General features: G+C 43.1%; 1 protein-coding gene and 1 long non-coding RNA gene across 24 annotated transcripts; one reads left to right on the plus strand and one right to left on the minus strand.

The window, feature by feature from the left end:
- Positions 1 to 4,463: 4,463 nt before the first annotated feature.
- On the minus strand, positions 4,464 to 10,748 carry LOC123054339 (uncharacterized). 22 transcript variants are annotated; one of them, XR_006426116.1, is made up of 10 exons: positions 10,409 to 10,748; positions 10,257 to 10,322; positions 9,809 to 9,898; positions 9,259 to 9,639; positions 8,995 to 9,148; positions 7,987 to 8,758; positions 6,586 to 6,677; positions 5,880 to 5,999; positions 5,399 to 5,516; positions 4,464 to 4,846 (listed from the first exon to the last, which is right to left on the minus strand). It is a non-coding gene; the product is annotated as an uncharacterized lncRNA (long non-coding RNA). The 22 variants fall into 22 exon arrangements; XR_006426125.1 differs by having other exon boundaries at positions 5,399 to 5,535; XR_006426122.1 differs by having other exon boundaries at positions 5,399 to 5,550.
- Positions 10,749 to 14,613: 3,865 nt separating this feature from the next.
- On the plus strand, positions 14,614 to 21,192 carry LOC123054341 (probable potassium transporter 15). Of its 2 annotated transcripts, XM_044478094.1 has the most exons (10): positions 14,614 to 15,075; positions 16,723 to 16,951; positions 17,049 to 17,303; positions 17,438 to 17,488; positions 17,584 to 17,844; positions 18,192 to 18,244; positions 18,446 to 18,560; positions 18,694 to 18,948; positions 19,053 to 19,575; positions 20,265 to 21,192. In XM_044478094.1, the coding sequence occupies exons 1-10, from the start codon at positions 14,764 to 14,766 to the stop codon at positions 20,779 to 20,781; spliced, it is 2,571 nt and encodes an 856-aa protein (XP_044334029.1). In that variant the 5' UTR covers positions 14,614 to 14,763; the 3' UTR covers positions 20,782 to 21,192. The 2 variants fall into 2 exon arrangements, with proteins under 2 accessions (XP_044334029.1, XP_044334030.1); XM_044478095.1 differs by lacking the exon at positions 14,614 to 15,075 and having other exon boundaries at positions 16,725 to 16,983; positions 17,083 to 17,303.
- Positions 21,193 to 27,805: the final 6,613 nt, after the last annotated feature.

Consider the following 27,805-nt stretch of genomic DNA (forward strand, 5'->3'; position numbering starts at 1 on the left):
TTATGAGTTTGGCCTTCAGTTAAAACAATGTGAAATAGTTTCACTACTCACGCCACCTGGAACACCTCAGTGTAATGGTGTGTCCGAACGTCATAACCGTACTTTATTAGATATGGTGCGATCTATGATGTCTCTTACCAATCTACCACTATCGTTTGGGGTTATGCATTAGAGACAGCTGCATTCATGTTAAATAGGGCACCATCTAAATCCGTTGAGACGACACCGTATGAACTATGGTTTGGCAAGAAACCTAAGCTGTCATTTCTTAAAGATTGAGGTTGCAATGCTTATGTGAAAAAGTTTCAACCTGATAAGCTCAAATCCAAATCGGAGAAGTGCGTCTTCATAGGATACCCAAAAGAAAATGTTGGGTACACCTTCTATCACAAATCCGAAGGCAAGATATTCGTTGCTGAGAATGGATCCTTTCTAGAGAAGGAGTTTTTCTCGAAAGAAGTGAGTGGGAGGAAAGTAGAACTTGATGAGGTAACTGTACCTGCTCCCTTATTGGAAAGTAGTTCATCACAGAAATCTGTTCCTGTGACTCCTACACCAATTAGTGAGGAAGCTAATGATGATGGTCATGTAACTTCAGATCAAGTTACTACCGAACCTCGTAGGTCAACCAGAGTGAGATCCGCACCAGAGTGGTACGGTAATCCTATTCTGGAGGTCATGTTACCTGACCATGACGAACCTACGAACTATGAGGAAGCGATGATGAGCCCAGATTCCGCGAAATGGTTTGAGGCCATGAAATCTGAGATGGGATCCATGTATGAGAACAAAGTATGGACTTTGATTGACTTGCCCAAATGATCGGCGAGCCATTGAGATTAAATGGATCTTCAAGAGGAAGACGGACGCTGATAGTAATGTTACTATCTACAAAGCTATAATTGTCGTAAAAGGTTTTCGACAAGTTCATGGTGTTGACTACGATGAGAGTTTCTCACTCGTATCTATGCTTAAGTATGTCCGAATCATGTTAGCAGTTGCCGCATTTTATGAAATCTGGCAAATGGATAAACAAAACTGCATTCCTTAATGGATTTATTAAAGAAGAGTTGTATATGATGCAACCAGAAGTTTTTGTCGATCCTAAAGGTGTTAACAAAATGTGCAAGCTCCAGCGATCCATCTATGGACTGGTGCAGGCATCTCGGAGTTGGAATATATGCTTTGATGAGTTGATCAAAGCATATAGTTTTATACAGACTTGCGGTGAAGCCTGTATTTACAAGAAAGTGAGTGGGAGCACTACAACATTTCTGATAAGTATATGTGAATGACATATTGTTGATCGGAAATAATGTAGAATTATTCTGCAAAGCATAAAGGAGTGTTTGAAAGGAGTTTTTTCAAAGAAAGACCTCGGTGAAGCTGCTTACATATTGAGCATCAAGATCTATAGAGATAGATCAAAACGCTTGATAAGTTTTTTCAATGAGTACATACCTTGACAATATTTTGAAGTTGTTCAAAATGGAACAGTCAAAGAAAGAGTTCTTGCCTGTGTTACAAGGTGTGAAATTGAGTAAGACTCAAAGCCCGACCACGGTAGAAGATAGAAAGAAAATGAAAGTCATTCCCTATGCCTCAGCCATAGGTTCTATAAAGTATGCCATGCTATGTACCTCTATTGTATACCCTACACTGATTTTGAAAAGGGAGTACAATAGTGATCTAGGAGTAGATCACTGGACAGCGGTCAAAATTATCCTTAGTGCAATAAGGATATGTTTCTCGATTATGGAGGTGACAAAAGGTTCGGCGTAAAAGGGTTACGTCGATACAAGTTTTGGCACTGATCCAGATAACTCTAAGTCTTCATCTGGATACATATTGAAAGTGGGAGCAATTAGCTAAAGTAGCTCCGTGCAGAGCATTGTAGACATAGAAATTTGCAAAATACATACGGAACTGAATATGGGAGACCCGTTGACTAAACTTCTCTCACAAGCAAAACATGATCACACCTTAGTACTCTTTGGGTGTTAATCACATAGTGATGTGAACTAGATTATTGACTCTAGTAAACCCTTTGGGTGTTGGTCACATGACGATGTGAACTATGGGTGTTAATCACATGGTGATGTGAACTATTGATGTTAAATCACATGGCGATGTGATCTAGATAATTGACTCTAGTGCAAGTGGGAGACTGAAGGAAATATGCCCTAGAGGCAATAATAAAGTTATTATTTATTTCCTTATTTCATGATAAATGTTTATTATTCATGCTAGAATTGTATTAACCGGAAACATAATACTTGTGTGAATACATAGACAAACAGAGTGTCACTAGTATGCCTCTACTTGACTAGCTCGTTGATCAAAGATGGTTATGTTTCCTAGCCATAGACATGAGTTGTCATTTGATTAACGGGATCACATCATTAGGAGAATGATGTGATTGACTTGACTCATTTCGTTAGCTTAGCACTTGATCGTTTAGTATGTTGCTATTGCTTTCTTCATGACTTATACATGTTCCTATGACTATGAGATTATGCAACTCCCGTTTACCGGAGGAACACTTTGTGTGCTACCAAACGTCACAACGTAACTGGGTGATTATAAAGGTGCTCTACAGGTGTCTCCGAAGGTACTTGTTGGGTTGGCGTATTTCGAGATTAGGATTTGTCACTCCGATTGTCGGAGAGGTATCTCTGGGCCCTCTCGGTAATGCACATCACTTAAGCCTTGCAAGCATTGCAACTAATGAGTTAGTTGTGGGATGATGTATTACGGAACGAGTAAAGAGACTTGCCGGTAACGAGATTGAACTAGGTATTGAGATACCGACGATCGAATCTCGGGCAAGTAACATACCGATGACAAAGGGAACAACATATGTTGTTATGCGGTCTGACCGATAAAGATCTTCGTAGAATATGTGGGAGCCAATATGAGCATCCAGGTTCCGCTATTGGTTATTGACCGGAGACGTGTCTCGGTCATGTCTACATAGTTCTCGAACCCGTAGGGTCCGCACGCTTAACGTTTCGATGACAGTTATATTATGAGTTTATATGTTTTGATGTACCGAAGGTTGTTCGGAGTCCCGGATGTGATCACGGACATGACGAGGAGTCTCGAAATGGTTGAGACATGAAGATTGATATATTGGAAGCCTATATTTGGATATCGGAAGTGTTCCGGGTGAAGTCGGGATTTTACCGGAGTACCGAGGGGTTACCGGAACCCCCGGGGGGGCTTAATGGGCCATAGTGGGCCTTTGTGGAGAAGAGGAGAGGCGGCCAGGGCAGGGCCGCGCGCCCCTCCCCCCTAGTCCGAATAGGACAAGGAGAGGGGGGCGGCGCCCCTCTTTCCTTCCTCTCTCCCTCCTCTTTCCCCTCCACTCCTAATCCAACTAGGAAAAGGGAGGGAGTCCTACTCCCGGTGGGAGTAGGACTCCACCTGGCGCGCCCCTCCTGGCCGGCCGCACCTCCCCCCCTTGCTCCTTTATATACGGGGGCAGGGGCACCCTAGAGACACAACAATTGATCGTTTGATCTTTTAGCCGTGTGCGGTGCCCCCTCCACCATAGTCCACCTCGATAATACTGTAGCGGTGCTTAGGCGAAGCCCTGCGTCGGTAGAACATCATCATCGTCACCACGCCGTCGTGCTGACGAAAATCTCCCTCAACGCTCGGCTGGATCGGAGTTCGAGGGACGTCATCGGGCTGAACGTGTGCTGAACTCGGAGGTGCCGTGCGTTCGGTACTTGATTGGTGGGATCGTGAATACGTACGACTACATCAACCGCGTTGTGCTAACGCTTTCGGTCTACGAGGGTACGTGGACAACACTCTCCCCTCTCGTTGCTATGCATCACCATGATCCTGCGTGTGCGTAGGAATTTTTTTGAAATTACTGCGTTCCCCAACAATTTCTCCTCCAAAGGCGCCTAAAATCTACTCATGCTCGAAGACGGTGATGACCTACATGCCAAATACATCTAGAAGACAATAGTTCTAAACAAGGTCAAGATTTTGGACTAGCTGCTCTTTGGTCGACGCCTAAATTGCCGACCAACATCCATCAAGCATATCTCCATCACCTCCGCCCACCCTCAGTGTGACCACGACAGTGAAGAAACCAACCACCTATTTCTACACCACCACCACCCCTCGCGCTCTTCGGCAAGACTGGGTAAAAACTTAGACATTCTTCAACTCGGCAGGAGCTACTTCTTGAGCTTGCGTTGATTTTTTCCTTAAAGAGGAAAGGGTGATGCAACAAAGTAGCGATAAATATTTCCCTCGGTTAAGAATCAAGGTATCAATCCAGTAGGAGGCACAAGTAAGTCTCCAATATATGCACCTGCACAAACTAACAAACACTTGCACACAACGCAAAAAAGGGGTTGTCAATCTCACGAACAAGAGTGAGATCTAATAGAGACTAGTAGAATGCCCGTGCGTTGCTACGGGCCTTTGAGGCCTCCTTTGGTTTGAAGAAATTTTGTATGATTTCTATAGAAAAAAATGTTCCTTTGGTTTGTAGGAATAGAATCATATTCCTATGGAACAAATTCTTTCTATCCTTCACATTTCATATGAAAATAATATTTACCTAGACTCAATAGAAAAATCAAATGATATGAATGAAAGGACATCTCTTTTTCTATTACTATTCATAGGATTTGAGATACATGACATCTCATTTCCTACAAGTTTTATATTCCTATGAACCAAAGTGGGTCTTAGCCTTTTTTTTCTGCTTGCATATCCAATATTGTTGTATAAAGCTCGGAAATTTTTTGGCCCCTTCCAATGACATTGCCTTGGGACTCTTTTGAACATCGACATAATACCTCTCCATCTCTTTGATACTCTGCAAAAATAAACATACATAGAAATAAACCTTTTGTATTATCATGTGCAACATATGTACAAGGAAGAACAATTATGTGTATGCATCTTATTGTGTAAAACTCGACGAGTTTTGAGTCCCGTCCATCATAGTTATGTCAGTGACTTTGTCAATGGACACTTTCAAAGCATCATCCGAAGCCACCAATTTTATCTCAGACCAACAAAAGTTAACATATAAACATATATTAAAAAATATACATGTATGCTGAATGCTGCTAGCTAAGTGCTCGTGCCTTGGCACAGCATAACTGAAAAATATAAGCACTCGTAATTCAGAAAATATATGTCAAACATGACGCCTGTAATATCTATTCATATAGCTACAAATATCAATTCTCTCCCCCACTTATTTCCTTGAGAGTCCATATGCCTCCTTAACCACCCACTCTTGAAAAAGACAAAGCAGCATGTAGCATTGTCGTCTCTTCAAAGGTATAGAGTAGAAAAGGACTTGAAACTACGGTAGTTAAACAAACATTCTCTCAAGACCTCGATGCCACACTGAGATAACCTTTCTCTCTGCCAGATGCCTCCCCTCCTCTCGACCTAGCGCATGACTTTGACTTCCCGACAAACTTCCATTCGGAAATGGTGGTGAAGTTGCGAGTCCGAGTTCATCTCTAGCCATGCTATATAATGCGATCCTCCCTTCAGTGAGTTTTTCTCATGAAGGAAAAAAAAAAGAGAAATGGCATGAACATAGAATTTCATTACTTTCTAATAAATTAAAATAGACATAATTATCTCTATGACTATTTACACTAAGGTCTTCAGGAGCAGCAAAGGTACAACATAACACAAGACTATTTACATACAAATAATTTCAAAGAGACATGATTATCTACACGAGCGTTTACCCCAAATGGTATTGAAGATTGATCAAGATACATCATAGCATATACTTTTTCAGTGCGATGATAACATATTCACCATCATGCCAAATTTATCGACTCATGTACCATTGAAATTTTGGCAGTTCATACTGTACTTACCAAGAGCAGGTTGACATAATAAGATATCCATGGTGGGGAAAACATCCTTCGCTTTACCTAGCTGACATTGGCATTTTTCACCATCGCAAATCTTCAGTAACCTATTAAATGTTGTGCCTCCTACACAAGTCGAAGAAAAATAGATAGATTCATATATTGACATGGTGGACGAATAAATCATCAAGCATATTACTTTGCAACAATTAGTGTACAAAACAGTACATGCAAATCTTAATTATATGCCTTTTTTAGAATCATGGTAGACTGATGTTTTAAGCATGAATAGTATTTTAGCCTTGTGCTCAGCCTGCCATATCCAACTATAAGGCAGCCAACACAGCAGTGAAAATGATTTAAGTTGCATTTGATTAGAATGCACTGGACAACATGGTAAGCATGAATACTCTTGTATGCGCAATTTATTTTGTTGGGAAATCATATTTATTAGAAGCTTATTAATAATATACATCAAGAAATTATTCACTATTTAGTTGACTAAAGGATAACCTCAGTCCTCAGAATACAACAATCCCATTCTACACATCTGGATGTATTGTTCAAGTGTTCACAATAACACTAAATTTATATATTACAAAAAATTCAGCGGTGATATGCACGTCTTCGAGAAAAATTTAAAATAATGTCAAGATAAATTCTTGGACCTAAGTACATGGGAGTACAGAACTCGGAACATGTAAGATTGTACCTTATCCCAGTCCCAAGTAAGAGGATCAGGATACCACATATCCGACAATGCTTTCTTCAAATGTCTTCAGCTTTCTTGCACACTGCTCAGACCTGCACAACAAATATTTATAAGATGGTGATAATGCAACATGGCTACCTGAGACTCAAGTGATTTTTTGTCTGCGCCGAGGATAATAAACAATGAAAAACATTACACTATTCTCTAAAATTGGTTTGGACCAGAAAAGGAAGTCAAGGCCAACTACACCATCATCTCGCAAGTATTGGCAACATCTTGCTTGCGCTTGGTCATTTCACCAAAGGATAGAAAATAGTAATCAATGTGCAGACTAATAATTCTCACACAACAGTAAAGTAAGATTGGTCCTTTCCATCTCCAGTTCAGCGACAAGCACCGTAACAATAAGCATATTTATGCATCAATAAAAATCAGCAAGCAGTTGTCGTCTTGCCGCCCTTCTCGTCAGGGTGGGTGAGGGGGCTTGTAATGTGTCCCATGGCATGAGCATCAAGCATGGCCCCGAGACATCATGTAGACAACCAGCGAAGTTCCCCATCAATTGACACCATATGATTTCTATTACCATGTGGACAAATATTTAGCTGATAAGCACTTAAAGAAAGAAAAACAATCCTTCAATCCTATGAGCCAATAAGTAGATCATCATATCTTTCTTTTTGCACATGCACGCCCTCTTATTGTAGAGATGGTGTGGGTAACAAAGAAGTTTTTCCTATCGGTGTCGTGCATTGCGAAGAACCTCCAGCAAGAGCGATTCTTGATCAGAATCCTTCCCTGGAGGGGCCATCGAGGATGATGATTCATATGGGGGGTAATATGAACAGGTTAAGTGATACTGCTCGTCCTTGACTGGGATTGCCAGGTTATGCCAGAAATGAGTTCTGTTTTTCTAAACTGAGAAGAAGCTTGTTTAGGTCTCAGCTTGAAATAGTAACGTGTAAATATGTTTTTTTCACTCTCAGCTTGGAATCGGCAAACCAAGAGAATCTATAGGTTTTCTTCTTTAACCTTTTGGCCAAGCGTTGTCATTATTGACAGATTTTTGCGATGCCTATTTTTGAGATCCTCAATTACTACCATTTACATTGGATCCTGACTGTTGAACTTCTAGGTGGTAGGTATCGGTTCGCATAATCAGGCAAACACAAAGCTCTAATAGTAACATATCCTTCCTTAGTAGAACCAAAATTCTATCATTTATCTCTAAAATTCTCAAGGAAATATTTTCTCCTAAAGCCTAACTCGTGATGAATTTCAGACAGCAATTATGCAGTTGCAGACACAAAGGGCACATGCAGTTGACCATGAGGCTCTTGAAGGCAATTCATCTAACGCTTCGTGCACACCCAAATAAATTTACAGGGAAACAATACTCACAGTTTGGAGAAATGAGGTGAGGTCTTCTGTCTGGTATGCACTTGATGTCCCCATCTTCACATCCTTGCGCCAGTGTGTGGGTCGCTACTGATGCCCCATGCGATGTCACATGATGTGGCGAATGATCGAACCAAAAAATACTGGTTTGAGAAAGATAGCTGACATGGGCAGCTGTTTGATGCTAGTTATTAGTCGATGATGTAGGTCCTGGGGACTCTTGGTCATATGTTTCGCCAGGGATCAGTTCTCTTTCTTTGAGAACAAACTCCAATCCGCAGAACAAGCATCAAGCAAATGATCAACAAAAGGAAAATGTATCAACTATGTACGCTTACATATCTCCACATGCCCAATCTGCTTTTTATGATGTTCATGGTATAAGAAATGATTTAAATGTCCTTATTCACCCTTAAATATATATTTGCCAAATCATTAAGTCTAGTAGCTGCCCTCAAACTCTATAAGGATCAGGCACATGCTAAGGCATGCAACCCACATTAGGCTGTGGCGGGAAGGATTACATGGTCTTTTTTCCCAACAAGAAAATGAAAAGATCTATTTATTCACAGAAATATATGTGAGCATCTGATTAAAGGAAAAATACTCGTAAGGCAAGTATAACAGTTCATGATGCTCACCTAGCATGCACAAAACAGAGACTGGCCATGCAATCTTCACTGCCTGATGAGGTTATCAATTTTATTTTTCCTTCTTCGGCGAAGATAATGAAGATTAACAAGATGGGTCTGGTATGTCACTTGAGCAAAGTCACCTGTAAAAATACAGTACAACACTCATATCAGCTTTCGACAATATTGGCAAATATCACTTTTAGCTATAGGGTGCAGTCACCATATTTTAGTTAGATGAACATAGATTAATGCCAAACGTTTTCATTAGTAGAATATAATGGAACAATTCCATTCTCAAAATGTTAGAACATAATGCATCAAGTCCAATGAGATACACTACCAGAAACAAATGATTATAATTCCCTAAACACGTAACTGTACCGTTAAACAACTATCTTCTTCTCCTTTACCGCCCCTGTTGATGGGGCATCTGGCTCGCAATCCAGCCTCCACAACTATCTTCTTCTCCTTTACCGCCCCTGTTGATGGGGCATCTGGCTCGCAATCCAGCCTCCACCCCCATTCAAGGTCTTCTGATCGAGATATGGAAGTCAATTAAAAGATGAAATTTGAATTAAAGATGATTTCAATTCTGTAATGAAGACAAGGCTAATTAATTTATAGAGTGTGTCGGCCCTACCAAGATTAACCATAGGAAGCGCATCTAAAACCAGAATGAGCAGCTCACATTCACTATGTTGAGTAGGTGCATGAGCTACTCATTCTGGTTCTGGAGGCGCCTCCTATGGTTTTAATTGTAGTCTCAGATCTCTGTATTAGCTGTGTTTTCCAAGCACCTTTGGCTTCAATAGCAGCAGTCTGCTCTTCTGCATCATCATATGAAGAGGACTCCAGATATGGATGCACGGGTAGATTAGCATAGGAGTGCTAAAAAGACAGTGACGCAGACCTTGCTACCACCATATATTTTCCGGCGTTATTCAACCTTCGGTAAAAACAGTTCTGTTAGCATGGTATCAAGTATCATACTGCAAGGCATCCTCACTACTGCTGGAGCAGCCTGCAGTTTTCAACAGCATGTACAGTGGCATTAGGGGTATACCTTAGACTCAAAACTTATAACCTGTTTATACTGATCAAAGGAATAAACAACCTATCAATTAAATCAAAGTCACATGATGTGGCGAATGATTGAACCAAAAAATACTGGTTTGAGAAAGATAGCTGACCTGGGCAAGTGATTGAGGCTGGTTATTACTCGATGATGTAGGTCCCGGGGACTCTTGGTCATATGTTTCGCCAGCGATCAGTGTCTCTTTCTTTGAGAACAAATTCCAATCCACAGAACAAGCATCAAGCAAATGATCAACAAAAGGAAAATGTATCAACTATGCTGTTCATGGTATATGAAATGATTAAATGTCCTTATTCACCCTTAAATATATACTCCCTCCGTCCCATAATATAAGAGCGTTTACTCTTATATTATGGGACGGAGGGAGTATTTGCCAAATCATGAAGTCTAGTAGCTGCCCTCAAACTCTGTAAAGATCAGGCACATGCTAAGGCATGCAGCCCACATTAGGCTGTGGCGGGAAGGGTTACAGCGCCTCCATCAGGAATAAAATTGAGAAAAAACGAGAGGTGGGCGGAGAAAGGGGGTTGAGAGATTCACACATTGCCGGTGCTCTTCTCAAGGAGGCCGGAGAGGATCGCCCGGGTCTGCGCGTCCTGCCATATGGCCTGCAGACGAATCAATGGGAGATCAGAGGTGTTGAGCAGAGGAGATATCTGGGAAGGAGAGGGAGGGAGGGAGGGCGTGAGCGTACCGGCTGGCGATGTACACCCAGGCGAGGAAGGCCATGACGAGGGGGACCCTGCCGGCAGGGGCGGTGGTGAAGGAGAGGCCGGCGTCGGAGGCGACGACGCGGGCGGAGTCACGCGATCCTCCCCGGCGTTGGATGCGAGGCGCACGTGGAGTGACGAGGACTCGCCGGCGTCGGTCAGGGCATGGGGCACAGAGGAGTCGCAGAGAAGAAGAGGACGGTGGCGCGAGGACGTCGGGAGGATCGCGAGGAGGGCAGGCGATGGGAGGAGGGATCTGGCGGCGAAGGGATCTGGGGGCCTCCCCTCGAGGGCAGTCTCGCTCGTGCGTGCGAGTCCTGGATTTTTTTCGTAGGTTTTTTTTGGTAGGTTTTTTCGGGACGAAAATAAACCAGAGGAGGTGGGACGAAATTTAACAGGCGGAGACTACCAACTGAGACATTAGGAGTAGAGATAGGTATAAAATATAAATAAAAGAGCAAACTAAAGTAAATATAAATAAATTGCAGTAAGGTATTTTTGGGTTTTTTTATTTATAGATCTGAAAATATATGATGAAAAATAGACCCGGGGGCCATAGGTTTCACTAGAGGCTTCTCTCTTGAAAGAAAACATACGATGGGTGAACAAATTGCCGCTGAGCAATTGATAGAAAAGCGCATAGTTATGACGATATCTAAGGCAATGATCATGAATATAGGCATCACGTCCGTGACAAGTAGACTGAAATGATTCTACATCTACTACTATTACTCCACACATCGGCCGACTCCTGCCTGCATCTAGAGTATTAAGTTCAAGAGAACAGAGTAACGCCTTAAGCAAGATGACCTGATGTAGAGGGATAAACTCAAGCAATAACCCCATATTTTTATCCTTAATGGCAACAATAAAATATGTGCCTCACTACCCCTACTATGTCACTGCGTGAGGACACCGCAAGATTGAACACATCAGAAAGCACCTCTCCCATTGCAAGATAGATCAATCTAGTTGGCCAAACCAAATCAATAGATCGAAGAGAAATACAGAGCTATTTAAATCATGCATAAAAGAGTTCAGAGGAGACTCAAATAATATTCATAGATAATCTGATCATAAACCCACAATTCATCGGATCTCAACAAATACACCGCAAAAGAAGATTACATCAGATAGAACTCCAAGAACATTGAGGAGAACATTGTATTAAAGATCAAAGACAGAAAGAAGTCATCTAGCTACTAGCTATGGACCCTTAGGTCTGTGGTAAACTACTCACGCTTCATCGGAAGGGCAGCAGGGTTGATGTAGAGGCCCTCCGTGATCAAATCCCCCTCCGGCAGATCGCCGGAAAAGGGCCTAAGATGGGATCTCACGGGAACAAAAGCTTGCGGCGGCGGAAAAGTATTTTTGTGGACGCTTCTGATGTTCGGGAAATATTTGAGAATATATAGAGCTGGAATTAGGGTTAGGGGACCCTCGAGGGGCCCACAAGCCAGGGGCGCACCCCGCCCGGGGCGCGCCCTGGAGGCTTGTGGCCTCCTCGGGACTCCTCCAGCCCTCTCCCCAGGTCTCCTGGGTGTCTTCTGGTCCAAGAAAAATCATTGTAAAGTTTTATTTCGTTTGGGCTCCGTTTGATATTCCTTTTCTGAAAAAGTCAAAAACAAGAAAAAAACAGAAACTGACACTGGGCGCTGGGTTAATAAGTTAGTCCAAAAAATAATATAAAATGGCATATTAATGCATATAAAACATACAAAACAGATAATATAATAGCATGGAACAATAATAAATTATAGATGCATTGGAGACGTATCAGCAGGATTGATGACATATGGGGTTCTGCTCTTCCTGCAGGTCTTGATCACACGTGTGTCATTCATCCTCAGAAAGATTTGGGGTACCAGGAATGCAAAAGCTTCATAGGGCAACACACCCACTCCAACAATTCTCTCAAAGTGTACTTATGCCTTTAACCGTGTTTTAGTATTGATGACACACATTTATCGAGGACTAATATGTTTGCTAAGTAAATATGCAACTTTTAATCCTCCGGGGCACATTGTATGTGGAACATATCCCCCTTTCCCAAAAAAAGATTATGACTCAAGACATGTGCGACAATGGAGAGAAGCATAGCTTTTCTTAATTGTTCTTGAGTTGTAGGGACCCCGCACTATTAAGAAGGGATCAAAGAGGTTGCAAAGAATTTGCTCAAGCCACAAAGAACATATCATGCCTATTCTCCTATAAATCCACAACCAAAAAGCCACTATAAAAGCCCATGTAAAAAATAGTTAAATGTGTAAGTCTTCATATGGCCGGACAGTCTAGGTTGGCATGGGATGGTACCTGAGATCCAAAGGCTCAAGTCATATGATGGCTGGGCCATCCATGCAATGTTCGGGCATGGCTGGACTGCCAAACCAGTTTGGCAAGACTGTCTGGGTTGGCGTGCGGTGATACCCGAGAGCCAAAAAGTGTGCACGAACAATGGGTGACCTATATGGGCTACGTCCTGCTGGCTAGACTATCCGTCCTTGATTTTGTACATAGCTTGGTTGTTGACTGTCTACATAGTCCAACTAGACTATCCGAGCCAATATGAGTCGGAATGTCCGACCATGTTATTTCAGCCCTAAAACAACCAGTCCCTCCACATGTATAAATACCTAATAGGTCTCAGACGTATCTACAATTTATGATTGTTTCATGCTATAGCTCCACAAGGACTTGGCAATGTAGTAGGAGAAATTATGTGATTTACGTCTTCGAAATCACCATGAATGGCATGCTTGCCATCACAAGGCCACACCTTTGCCGAATTTGATTTTCTGGAGAAAGTCTATCCGGATTGAGCTGCCACATAAAGATGTTGATTATGAGTTGAATCAACCAGTTTCAAACACCATAAAAGTAGAGAAGCAACACTCTCTAACACAGTTGGATGTAGTCGATTCGATATAGGAATAGCCACTTAGAGATGGCACTCGAGAGTTGGACCAGTCCAGACAGTGGCAGACCTAGCCCACGGGCCAGGGGTGGGCCAGTAGTGCTATTTTTTTAAGCTTTTCTCCTATGGTATAAAAGTTGTTTCCAAATCTCAGGGTGGGCCACGACCACCCTCTACCTCCGCCACTGGTCCAGAGTTGGACGTATGACTTCCTCCACTTTTATTATAAAAGTGTGCGTAAATTTTAACACTCCTATGGTTTAAAAAATTTCACATACTAACATTTGTTAGAACAAGCATTTGACCATAGTTACTCTGTTAGTATATACTTATGTGACATACAATTGATGTCCTTGAATCCGGATTCCAAATTGCTTATCTGGTGATTACAATTTTGTATCACAAATTCTACAACAGTGTAATTGACTGCCAAAGGCTTGTCCCAACTAAAGCTAATATGTGAAATACTATTTTGAAATGGATCCTCAGAAGGAGAGGTAATTGCACAAATCATCAACTATTGTTCTTGATTTTGCAGAGAACCTATTGTATTGGTTTGCTGTACAAAACACCAGATATTGGTGTTATCTGTTGCAGCTAAGTCTAATCCAGCATTTAGGTAGGTTTACATAATTTTTGACAAGTGGATCTCATTGGTAAGTGCATGCATGGGTGGCAAAAAAAAAATAGGCCACATCAGCAGTCTAACTAAAAAACCTTTTGTCCAATTCCGTTGAATTTTTTCAAGATTAGTATTGGGTACAGTATGATTTACTGTCCTTTTTTCCCTTTTACTAAAAATGTTAAATTAGAAAAACCGAGCCATCTAACATTCCCATGCTAACCTGGTCGATTGATGGTCGGTTTTCTTTTTCATGCATGCATTTATAAGCGGGATCCTCCTATAAAAATTGGATTAGACCTAGCTGCAACGGATTACACCATTATACGATGTTTTGTACAACAAACCTATTGTTCTGTGTAAATCATCACCAATAGATAGTGGTTTGTGTAATTTCATTTCGGAAAGAATTTAGTTTATGTAACCCATGTGTCCCAAACATGACCCTAAATGCGGTACACTTTCAATAATAAGAATCTAAAATACTTTCAATAAGAATCTAAAAATCATCGACGAAAAGAGAGAGAGAGGGAGAGGGAGATTGGATCTGGTCATGTGGTCCGCACGTGGTGCCACCTCACCACTCCCCCCTCCGCGAGCCAAACCGCTCGCTCCACTCCACCACCATTCGCACCCGCCTCCCGGTTTTGACGCTCTCTCCTCTCCCCATTCCACTACGCCCCGAACATCCCACCCCCCGACACGCAACGACGGAACGGAGCCAATTTTCTTCCCCGCCTCCGGATTTCCCTGCCCCCCGTCCTCTCGTCTCTCGATCTGATCGAGGCCACGGCCCGGCGGGAATGGCGGCCGAGTCGTCGGCGGCGGCCGGCATGCGCAAGGCGCCCTCCATGGAGTGGCGCTGGGTGTCCGCGGGGGAGGAGGAGGACGACGAGCTGGAGGGCCGCGGGGCGGGGGGCCCCGCGGCCGTCGGCGCGGCGGGCCGGGGCGGCAGCTTCGAGTCCGAGGACGAGGAGGACAACGGCGAGTACGAGGACGAGGACGAGGAGCAGAGGGAGGCCCGGCAGCGCCTGATCCGCACCGTGCCCACCGTCGACTGGTTCGACGTCGAGGGCAACGAGGTCTCCGGCGCGCAGCCGCTCGAGGACCCCGAGGTGAGCGCCCGCTCTGCTCCCGGTTCGCCCTGCCTGTTTTCCCCTCCCGGCGTCCTTTGGTTGCGTGTGCGGCGAGGTGTTCGACGCGCGCTGTTCATGCCGCGCGCGTGGAATGATGTCACGAGAGTGGCGATCACCGACCGCTGCCGATTTTGATTAGCTTCAGCGTTTGCCCATTGGATTGGAGAAACAAGAATTTGCAGATCGTTGCTCGGGAAAGGGGATTAAACACATAATGTGTTCGATCAGAAACATCAGTTGTTTTGTTCCTTCATCCATGTTTCGTTTCCGTAACATTGTGACTGGTAATCAGGACGCGGCGGGAATGGTGATTACGTGCGCGCATGTTATTTGTGACCGTTTTCTTGTGCATGAATGGGAACAATAGTTATTTAATGAGTTAATTTCGTATCACTTACATGCACTGTTGATATTCCTGCGACCCATTACCCACCCCAATCTGCTCATACATGACATAACTTCTACATAAAAGTGAACCAGTAAACTGCTACTAATCTCGCTGCTGACAATGTTTGCCTCCATCTGTTATGTAAATCAGACCACTTTTCTTCCATAAAAGTTTAGATTCTTTCGGTGTAATTTCAATGCAGGAACCTCTTCCAGCTCCGTGAGTGGTTAAAGCGAGAATACGGGCAATCATCAAACTTCAAATGTCATAATTAAAGATACCTTGTCCAATGCAAGTACCTCTTTCTAGGTGGCCTAAGAATACTTGTATAGGCACCTGTAGTCTCTCCAATGCAAAAGTCCAATCCTAGTAAAAAATTGTCTATGCTTGCTATGGAAGATTTAAAGCAGGTATTGAACAAATCTGCCCAACTATAAACTTCCGACATGAAAACGAGATTCCAATTCAACGCCAAAGACCTCGAAGAGTCACGTTTTCTCCCTTTCAAATTAGAGAACTGGATTTCTCCTTGAACATAATTTTTGCTGGCAAGCTATCAGACCTCGGAGAGTCACATTTTATCCCTTGTTTCAAATTAGAGAATTGGATTTCTCCTTGAACATAATATTTTGGTGACAAGCTACACCCAGATGCATGCAAAGTTCCCTAGTAAAAAGGATGAATTCAAAGTGCTTAGTGATGCCATCTCAAGGCCCCCCTCCCCCTTCCGCCCTAATATTACCACCCTGCTGTCCTGCATAGCAAACAAAATCTTTTACATTTTACCTTCATCATTCCAAGCAACCGCATTGGGGATAGTGCAGGGCATTTTCGATGCAGTAGTAAAATAGATGGGTGTTAGTACGAAAGCTAAAATTATAGGCTACTGTTATGGTTTTCAACAATTTATCAGGTCGGTGTGCAAATAACTTCACCTTTTTTTTCGAGTGACTTCATCTATTGAGTAACCATAACTGAAGTCATATCATCAAAAGAAATGTATATTTTCCAAGGAGGGAGATGTGTTTAATTATGAGATGAACCATAAGAGTTGAAAATTTCATCAGCAGAATACCTTTGTGGAGAGCGTCTATGGGATAGTCATTGTTGACAGTTGTACGAAATTAAATGCATGTAGATAGTAATGTCCTCACCGTTTTAATAAAGAATATATATTTTCTTATCATGTTTCCTTCATTATCTGTCGCATGGTTCAGTTATTTCATTTACATGTGCAGGAGTTTGATTTTGGCAGGACAGTATTTCTTGCTCTTCAGACTCTTGCTGTGGTTTTCGGAGATATTGGAATAAGTCCACTGTATACATTTGATGTCATGTTCAACAAGTACCCTATTCTTGAGGAGGAGGATGTTCTGGGAGCACTCTCACTAGTTCTGTATACTCTGATTTTGATGCCATTGGTGAAGTATGTCTTGGTTGTCCTTTGGGCTAATGATGATGGTGAAGGTATATTCGAGGTTGTGAATTGAGTTAATAAGGTAAAAAAATTATACAGGGATATGTTACAGGCTTAACATCCTTCAGTTATTTTATGACTCCACAGGCGGTATATTTGCCATGTATTCTTTAATTTGTAGAAATGCAAAAGTGAGTCTCATTCCAAACCAAGTACAAGCTCAGCCTGAGAAGAGGATGTCAAGTTTCCGTCTCAAGCTTCCCACAGATGAGCTTGAGAGGTCCATAAAAGTAAAGGAGAAACTTGAATCTTCACTCATGATGAAGAAGTTACTTTTAGGCTTAGTACTATTTGGGACTGCCATGTTTATATCCAATGGAGTTATCACACCAGCAATGTCAGGTTTGTTTCTTCTTCTTGACACACGTTCAGTGGTACATCATAAAGAATTGAAGAACAAAACATGTTTATTTTCTTTACAACTGTAGTTTATGCGGACTATTTTCTCCACTAAATTTTTTTTTATCATTGAATAGTGCTGTCTGCTGTCAGCGGCTTGAAAGTTGGGATACCAAAGGCCTCACAAGGTGAAGTTCCTTTTATTTAATGGAACAAAAGTAAGCTATTTATTTTATAATTTATGCTAGTTTCTCTTCCTAATTCCATCAAACATTATTTGCAGATGTTGTGGTGATGATTTCAATTGCACTTCTTGTTGTGCTGTATAGTCTACAGAGATATGCCACTAGCAAAATAGGATTTATAGTTGGCCCTTGTTTGCTGATATGGTTTTGCTGCCTTGGAGGAATTGGCATATGCAATCTCAGTAGATATGGATCGGGAGCTTTTAAGGCGTTTAATCCTCTATACATTTTTTATTATTTTGGGAGGAATCCCTTTCAGGCCTGGCTCTCCCTTGCTGGTTGTCTTTTGTGTGCAACAGGTAAAAGTCAGTTTACCTCTAATCAGTTAGTACCATTTGATTTGCTACACAACCTTATGTTCTTACTGTCAAAGTGCACCTCTTTCTTTTGATTTCCGTTGTGTACATTGCTGGTGCGCTTTAACTTTGAGACAATTTTTACGATGTATTTCTGGAAGGGGAGCCTTGGCGCAGCGGTAAAGCTGTTGCCTTCCCCGGACCCTGCGCAAGCGGGCGCTACATGCACCCGGCTGCCCTTTTTTATTTAGATTGTCTGTTGTCTCACAGTGCAGTCTGTTGGTTCAGAACTTTTTTTTAAGTGTCTTGGTAAAAAAAGGAAACTGATTTGTTTACCAACTATACTGCAGGATCTGAGGCTATCTTTTCAAATCTTTGCCACTTTCCTGTACGATTTGTTCAGGTATTATCATTAGTTTATGGAAGTGTTACTTCTATTTTGAACTTTATGCAGATGATGTTCTATATATACCTAACATTTCTTATAAACTCTTAGTCATTCAAACTCAGCATTATTTTTATATAAAATTTCGGATCTGCTTAATGTATCCACTACTCACCTACTCTTGATTATATTTATATCCAGCATGTTTTTCCTTTGCAGTTTATGTTTGTTCTTCTTGTTCTTCCTTGCCTTGTCTTGGCCTATTTAGGACAAGCTGCTTTCCTCATTGCAAACGAAAAGACTCCTGAACATATCTTCTTTGCATCTATTCCAGGTAAGTTGGATGTGGCTGAATATGCCTGTGCTTTTCATTTTCTTATGAATGAACCCCATCAGCAGTTCTTCCATATGTGATGTGAATATTCTATTTACGATTACTGACTTGTTACACTGTATTCTCTATGCAGGGAATGCTTTCTGGCCTGTTTTCTTGCTTGCTAATTTAGCTGCACTGATTGCCAGTAGGACAATGACGATTGCTATATTCCAATGCCTAAAGCAGTCCATATCACTTGGTTGCTTTCCTCGGCTCAAAATTGTCCATACATCTCGAAAATTTATGGCTAAGATATACATTCCAGTCGTAAACTGGTTTCTGCTGGCTTCCTGTTTGGGCTTTATTCTGCTCTTCCGAAGCACATCTGATGTTGGGAATGCATATGGTAATAGTATTGCACTGGATATGCTATTATTTTTAACTCCTGTTTAAGCAATATGCTGTAATGCTTCAGTATTCTGCACTCTTACACTGTTCCATCTTGAACAGCCATAGCTGAACTTGGGGTGATGATAATGGCCACGGTCTATGTTACACTCATAATGCTTCTAATATGGGAAACCAATATTATTAAGGTCATCTCATTCCTTATCACATTCCTATCCTTGGAGCTGATTTTCTTCTCATCAGCTCTGAGTAGTGTTGGGGATGGAGGTTGGGCACTGTTGGTCTTTGCATCTGGTCTTGTCATGATTATGTTCATCTGGAACTACGGAACCAAACTGAAGTATGACAGTGAACTCAAACAGAAGCTTTCAAAAGATCTAATGAGAAAACTGGGGCCCAACCTTGGCACAATGAGAGCGCCTGGACTAGGCTTGGTGTACAGTGAGATAGTGACAGGAGTTCCTGCAATTTTTGGTCATTTTCTGACCGCCCTCCCTGCTATCCACTCAATAATCGTATTCGTGTGCGTCAGGAATGTGCCAGTGCCTGCGGTTCCCCAAAGTGAAAGGTTTCTTTTCCAGCGTGTTTGTACAAGGGGCTATCACATGTTTCGCTGTATTGCCAGGTATGTACATGGACTCTAGTTTAGGTCTATCTGAATTACAGGCACTGTTGTTTATTGCTATGCCTTTAATCCCCCCCTCCAATAGTGGTAATAGGTTTTAGCACTACCAAATGCAGGGTATGAATGCGATTTTCTCCATTCATGCCATTTTCGCCCATTACTACTGAAAATATCACACAGCCAGTTAGTGGTCCTACTAGCTCGAAATGGTAGGTTCCATATTATGCTCAACTCTCGTACAACCGCAAATAATACAGAAAATGTATAAACCAAAATGAAATAAGAAATGCCAAATCAGAATAGTCCAATAACTGGTCGGTAAGCGCCTGGTTACCACAGTCTTGCTCCGTTTAAAAAAAATTGATTTGCTTTGATCCATGATTATTCCTACACTAATACATTTGTTACCAATGGGTTTGACATTACTTCTTTTGCTTGGGAGAATTACAAATTTCGGTAGAACGCCAAGAGTACTGTGATTTTAATGAATTAGTCGAATAGTTTGTTGCGCCACCATATCTTGTATCTTCATGTACATTGACGAGCAATGATTGATTGTTTTTTAATTGTCATGCAAAGTTGGTGTACATACCATTAAGTATAAACTGTTGGTGAGATTCTGAGAGCTTTCTTCAGTCCATGGAATCAACTCTAAAATTTTCTTATGATGCTAACTTGATAATGCACAGATACGGATACAAAGACAAGAAACAGGAGCACCATAACACATTTGAGCGCCTTCTGATAGAAGGCCTTGAAAAGTTCATACAGCGGGAGGCTGTAGAGTTGTCCCTACAGAGTGAAGATGATGTCGACTCCGATGAGGAGCCTTCAACCCCTGGACAGATAATCACTGCACCAAACGGCAGCCTCTACTCACTCGATGCCCCTCTCCTGGTGGACTTTACGCCTTCAGTAGACACGATTCCTGAAACACCCAGTTGCTCAACGCCTCAAGATCCCTCGTTGGATTACACACAAAACCTTGAGCTGGAGCTCGCATTCATCAAGCAGGCGAAGGAATCTGGAGCCGTGTATCTCATCGACAACCCCATCGTCAAAGCCAGGAAGGACTCGTGGTTCTTCAAGAAGTTGATCATAAACTATTTTTTCGCGTTCCTGAGGAACAACTGCCGCAGGGCGATTGTGTCGATGAGCATCCCACACTCGAACCTGCTGCAGGTGCGCTTGACCTCTTATGTCTGAATGCGGAACCTACTGCTTCAGCACAGTTGTTTTGTTCATGGCAATCTACTTATCCAGTAGAGATCACACTAACCATATATAAAGGAACAACAATGGTGATTGTCGGAAGGCAAATGCTTAACTTTCCTGGCTTTATTCAGAAGGTGATGGCTAGGACAATAGGAGCCCATGTCTCCTGTAAGTTTTGTACCGCGTCGAAACGCAGCAGGCAGGCACATCACACGATGATGTATTTAACCTGTATATTTCCCTTGTGCAGCAGATTGTTGTGTGCTCCTTCGACTCTGTGGGGCCAGTTTTGTTGTTTGCAAAATGCAGAGTGCTAGCTGAAAAGGATCATTAGGTCATATATATTACATATACATATGTACATTTTTACGGCCATCGAGCAGTGCTGTTGCTTTATCCTTACCTTTTCTTATCTGCACTTATTGGGACTTTTACAGTCTGGCTTCAGTTTCTGTACCCAAATGCAGCCCCGCAAGGACTGAATGAATTTTACTACTTACTCCCTCCCATCCATATTAATTGTTGCAGACTTGGCACAATTTCGTTACAACCTTGTACTAAATCCGCGACAATTAATGTGGATTGGAGCTTTCGTGTTTTAAATTAGTGATGAGTGTGTGAATATGTGTTCTGTCCTTTTCGTCAAAAAAAAAAATGTGTTCTGTCCTTGCCCCTGGTGATGGTGTCATCCTTGTGGCGTGTGGAGTTTTTCCTTTCTTCGTGGCACCTTTTTTTAACTTGAAATATTTCATTCCATTAATCAATGTGTTGAGCAGAATCGTCGGCAGAGAAGGTAAGAGCATCTCTAGCCGTTCGCCCCCCCCCCCCCCCCCCCCCCCCGGCTTGAGATAGCGCCGCCTACGGGCGGACCGGCGATAATTTCGGTGTGGGGGCGATTGTGTTCCCAGGTCGCCCCTAGACGCTGTTTTTTGAAACATAAAATCGGCCAAACACGACACAAATTCGTCCAAACTAGGGGCGATTTCATTGATATTTGTACAAAAAACTTAAAAACACAAATTAAAAACACAAACTAAAAACGACTATGCCCAGCCACCGCCGTCTCTCGCCATCTACATGCCGAGGAGCCTGTAGAACCGGGTGTAGTCGCCGCCGTCGCCGTCATCATCGTCACCGTGATGGGTGCCGCCGCCGTCCTTGCTCCAACCCTGACCAGCGTCGCCGATGCGCGGGGGGTTGGACGGCTCGGGCGCATCCTCGTCGTCGCTGTCGAGGACGACCACGCCGCCCTCCTCGCGTCTGCTGCGCCGATCAGCGATCTCCTCGAAGGCCCGGCGCTGGCGCTCCATCTGCTCGCGAACGTAGTCTCCCTTCGCCCACTTGAGGGCAGTCTCGTCGGCGGCGGCCATGGCGTCGTGCTCCTTCTTCATGGGGAGCAAACCCGGCTCGGTCTTCGGCCGGACGAGGCGGTAGGAAGAAGGAGAGGGGCGGCCGCCCTCGTTGATGACAAGGGCGCCGCCGCGGGTGCGGCGCCCCAGTGGCGTCTCCTACGGCTCCGGCTTGACAGGGCGAAGCGCCGGCGAGCCGGAGGACACAGAGCCAGAGCCCGACGACGAGGATGTCGTCGTCTCCATTCGCCGCGGCGTCCAGGAGCTGCCATGGCGGCGAGAGAAGGAGGGGGGGGCGCCGGGTACTCCAGGCGCGGCGTGTTGCCTGCCTCGATGTGCTCAAGGACAGCCTCGAGGGTTCGGCCTGGGACGCCCCACAATCGTCACCTCCCCTCGGAGATGTGGCGGCCGCGGGGCTCGAGGCCGTTGGTGGCGGCGATCTGCTCCTCGTGGCGCCGCTCGAAGTACGCCGTCCACAGCGCGTTGCTGTCGGGGGCGAACCTCGGCTGGTTCCGCTGTGGCTCCGGCAGTGAAGACCGGATGCGCGCGATTTCGGTTCGCCGGGCCGCTCCGGTCGGCGCGGGTGGCACCGGGACGCCGCCGGCGCTGAGCCTCCAGGTGCCCGGCACCCGCATGTCCGGGGGCGCCGGGTAGTCGGCCTCGTAGAGGAGGCACGCGCTCATCCTCATGCAGATGGCGGCGGCCGAAGCGCTGTAGCCTAGGAAGCGCTCGACCATAGAGCGGGAGAGAGAGGCGTCGGCGGTGAGAGGTAGAGAGAAGGGCGCCGGTGGCGAGAGCTTGTGTGTGCATTCACCGGCGAGGGAAGACGGCTTTTATAGCCGCTGATGGGCGGTGGGAGAGCTGCCGCCGTGTGCCGCGTGGCGGGAGCGGGCGGGATGCACGTCGCCGCGCCTTCACTGCGCCGCCCGTGAGGCATCAATGGAAGGTTGACCGGCGCGGCAGCGCGACAGCCTTGGCATTGATTCCCGCGGGAACCGAGACGACGAGGACGACGAAGGCGGTGAGTCACTGACTCCGCGGACCCACTCCTTTTCGTGCCAAAAAATGTTTCGCACGGCGTCCCCGGGCGCCCCCAGTGCGCCGGGTTCGGCCTGGGTCCGCCGGCGCCAAAATCGGCCCTAACCAGCGAAAATTGGGCTTCCGAGGGCGCGATTGGACCGAATTTTCTCCGCCGGCGACATGGAGGGGGGCATGTTGGGGGCGCCGGTGGAGATGCTCTAAGGGCAAAGACCTGGCCATACGGCTGAAGGTGTTATGCTCGCTGCATATCTCTCTTCCTCGCCCCAATTTTTCAACCGATGTCCAACATTAATTTTTTGGGTCCGTTTATGTTACATCTAGATGTGAGATAATACCTCACATATAAGTATGATGTCAACATCATCTTTTTTTATTGTTTGTCCTGTTTGTTTGATTTTAATTTGTCAAAACCCAAAACTAAAGGACAACGCTAACGCCCACACGTGTGGTGGGAGCCAAACCGGCCCACACGCTCTATAGCACACATACTACGCCATGTCACCGCATGCATGCATGTGGAAATCTTTTTAGATTTTCTGTTTTTAAAATATTTTATCTCTTAAATAAAAAATCTGATTGAAGATCCGTTTTCACCATTAAGTCCCTCGCGACGAGATCTTCGAAACTAGATCTCATATCAATATATTTCGACGAACTTTTTTTTGTTTAAAAGTTGCTGTGTCTATTGCACATGAATTGCCATGATGTTTACACTGAAGTTGCCATGATATGTTTCAGTTATTTTCTTCTACATTTAAAAGTAAATTTTGACATATTATAAAATGGGGAATTAAGAAATTAGACTTGCCATGCACCATAAATTAAAATTGCCATGATACATGCACTTAAAATTACCATGATTCATACAAAAAAATATTTTCATGGTCAAAGTACTGGAATTACCATCATCGAAAAACTAAAATTGCCATGATCTACAAACTAAAATTGCCACATGGCAATTTTAGTTTAAGCACTATGGCAACTATAGTGTAAACATCATGATAACTTTTGGGTAAAAGAAAATTCGTCGAAACATATCAATATGGGGTCTAGTTTTGAAGATCTTGTCGAGACGGATTTAATGGTGAAAACGGATTTTTAATTCGCTTTTTTAATTAGGAGATAAAACATTTTTAAGCCGAAAACAAAAAGATTTCTGCTTATGTCATCTGTTCATCCGTGGTAAAATGAGTGGTGATGGAGGCGTGTGGGCGATGTGCAAACACCCACACATGTGGGCGTTAGTTTTTCCGAAACTAAAAACCACCTCATCGTGGGTCCGCCTTGGTGACCGGCCTATACGCAAATCTGGTCACTAGCTCCCCTCATAAAAAAATCTGGTTGCTACCTACCCGTACAAGAAAATTGATCGCAAGTTTTTTCTGGAAAAAAAAATTGATCGCCAGTGCTAAATCGATTTGTTAGCTTTTGGGTCTGATCATTATACATTTACAAGTACATCTCCCATCGCTAGCTTCTAGGCTACCAATGATTTATTTTATTTTTTGCCTTTTGGTTTTTTGCGTTCACTATTATATTTTATAATTAATTTTCAGTAAAGAACAAAAATTCGTCAACACATATTTCAAAAAACATGTCCATGGATTTACATAAGTATTTTCAAATTATTAAAAATGTTAATGAATAACAAAAATGTTCTAATATATGGTGAACAATGCTTTAATATATTATGATCATTTTCTGAATACACACTAATATTTTTTCCAATACACAGTGAGCATTGTTTTTCATATACATGAACCTTTTTATATACCATGAACTAAAAGCAAACTTTTTTATATACACTGAATAAAAGCAAACAGGAAAAAACAAAAATAGAGAAAATAGATAAATAAGAAGAGAGCAAAAAATGAACACATTTTGATTTGCTTTAAAAAATGATCAACATGAACAATTTTATAGAAATGAACTAATTTACAAATTTTGAAACATTGATTGAAACTTGTGAATTTATGAAAAAAACAAAAAATTATCAGAATATGAAAAAATGAGATCAACTTCTGAAAAATAGAAAAGTTAAAAGGAGAGGAAAAACAATGATGAAAAATGATAAATAAAAAAGCAGAAAAACATGAAGAAAACGAAACAAAAAAAATGTATCCTAGCTACTTGGGTCGGCTCATCTGCAGTTTGTTCGCCGACGAGGGTGGACTTGAAACTTGGACAAAAAAAATTCGGACCCGCAATGGCAAGTCGAGGGTGGACTCTCAATTGGGAATAAAAAAGGTTGGGCCCTAGTTGCGAGTCGAGTTTGGACTTGCAACTGGGACAAAAATGGTTGGACCCTAGTTGCGAGTCGAGCGTGGACTTGCAACTGGGAGAAGGAAAGGTCGAGCCCTAGTTGCGAGTCGATGGTGGACTTGTAACTAGGAAAAAAGGTCGGCCCCAGTTGCGAATCGAGGGTGGACTCGTAATTGGGACTAAAAAATGTTGGGCCCTAGTTGTGAGTCGAGGGTGAACTTGCAACTCACACAAAAAGGTTGCCGTAGTTGCGAGTCAAGGGTGGACTTGCAACTCGGACAAAAAAGGTTGGGCCCCAGCTGCGAGTCGAGGACGAACTTGCAACTCGAACAACAAAGGTTGGGCCCTAGTTGTGAGTGGAGGGTGGACTTGCAACTCGGACAAAAAAGGTCGGGCTCCAGCTGCGAGTCGAGGACGAACTTGCAACTAGGGCAAAAAAAGTTGGCCCTAGTTGCGAGTCGAGGATGGACTTGCAACTCGAACAAAAAGGTTGGGCCCCAGTTGCGAGTCGAGGAAGAACTTGCAACTCGGACAAAAAAGGTTGGGCCCTAGTTACAAGTCGGGGGTGGACTTGCAACTCGGACAAAAAAGGTTGGCCCCAGTTGCGAGTCGAGGGTGGACTTGTAACTTGGAAAAAAAGTCTAGCCCCATTTTTGTGTCGAGAGTGGACTTGCAACTAGGACAAAAATGGTTTGGCCATAGTTGCGAATTGAGGGTGGATTTTCAACTGGAAAGAAAAGGTCGAACCCAGTTGCGTGTCAAGGGTGGACATGCAATTAGGACAAAAAATATTGAGACCCAATTGCGAGTCAACAGTGCAATTGCAACTAAGAAAAAATAGGTCGGGCCCAGCTTGACTCAAGGGTGGACTTGCAACTGGGACAAAAAAGGGTCAGGTCCGAGTTACAAGTCGAGGGGGGTATTGCAACTGGGACAAAAAAGTTTGGTCAACTAGAAAAAAAAGTTAGGCCTCAGTTACGAGTCGGCGATGGACTTGCAACTAAGATAAAAAAGGTCGGGTCCCAGAGTCAAGAACGGACTTGCAACTAGGACAAAAAAACATCAAGCCTGAGTTGCAGGTCGAGGACGGACTTGCAACTGGAACAAAAAAAGACCGGGTCCCAGTTGCGAGTCAAGGGTGGACTTGCAACTAGGACAAAAAAATGGTCAAGCCCCAGTTGCGAGCCAAGGGCAGACTTGCAAATGGGACAAAACAGACCGGGTCCAGTTACGAGTCGAGGGTGGACTTACAATTAGGACAAAAAAAGGTCAGACTCCAATTGCGAGTCGAGGGCCAACAAAAGCGGAGTCGAACAGACCTAGGCCAACAACAAGATAGACAATAAACAAACAAAAACAATGAAGGCGGAAGGTAGAGCTTGCATGAAAATTACGGAAAACCAAATCAAACGATGAATTTAAAAAATACTTATAAAATTTTAAAAATCATGGATTTAAAAAGACTAAAAAAGAGAAAAACAAAAGTTTAAAAAGATGAGACCTCTATTGCATGTCAGTATGTGATCGGACTTGCACCTAGAACAAAAAATGGATTAGGCCTTAGTTACGGGATAAGTAGACAAAACATAACAAGGAGACATGGGAATACATCATCCAATGTTGGGAGATCAAAAGTTTACGCGAAAATTACAACAACAAGATTCAACGGACAACAACTTAAGGAGACACTACTAAATCTCATCTTGATGATGAAGGGCGGAAGAAATGTAAGACAATGTCAAAATGAACTAGGAAGACAACGACCGCAATAAAGATCTTATTTTCTTATCTCTTTCCATTCTAGCCACGGTCTAGAAACAACGCAACGAAACGGGCTGCCAGCATGTGCGATAATGGGCTGATAAAAAGTGTAGACAAACAGGCCAACGAAACGGTATACGACAAACAAGCAATGACCAACGAGTTGGGGGATCCAATGCTCGCACGAAAATGGCGAACTAAGTCGCAGTAGCAAACATTGAAGAGACATCGCCAAAAAATCATTTAGACACGATATCGTAATTATGTATAAAAATCATTGACAAATTCAGAAGGTCTTAAAAAAATTAAAAAGTATTTCCAAAATTTACAAAAATATTCAAAAAAAGTCACATTCGCAAATTTGAAAAAAAAGGAAAATACAAAATAAAAAACAAAATTAAAATAAACAGAAAATGACCAAAAAGAAAAATCAGATATAGAGAAAATAAAGGAAGTTGAAGAAAAAACGTCACGGAAGATCGATCTTCACGGCCCCATGTTGTCCATCTCAAAAACACTCTACGACTCCTCTGAACAATAAAAACAAATAAAAATGCAAAATCACTAATTAAGGAGTAGTCGTTGCAAAGAACACTTCACTT

The sequence above is a fragment of the Triticum aestivum genome, chromosome 2D, assembly GCF_018294505.1.
Source record: "Triticum aestivum cultivar Chinese Spring chromosome 2D, IWGSC CS RefSeq v2.1, whole genome shotgun sequence".
Classification (NCBI taxonomy): Eukaryota; Viridiplantae; Streptophyta; class Magnoliopsida; order Poales; family Poaceae; genus Triticum; species Triticum aestivum.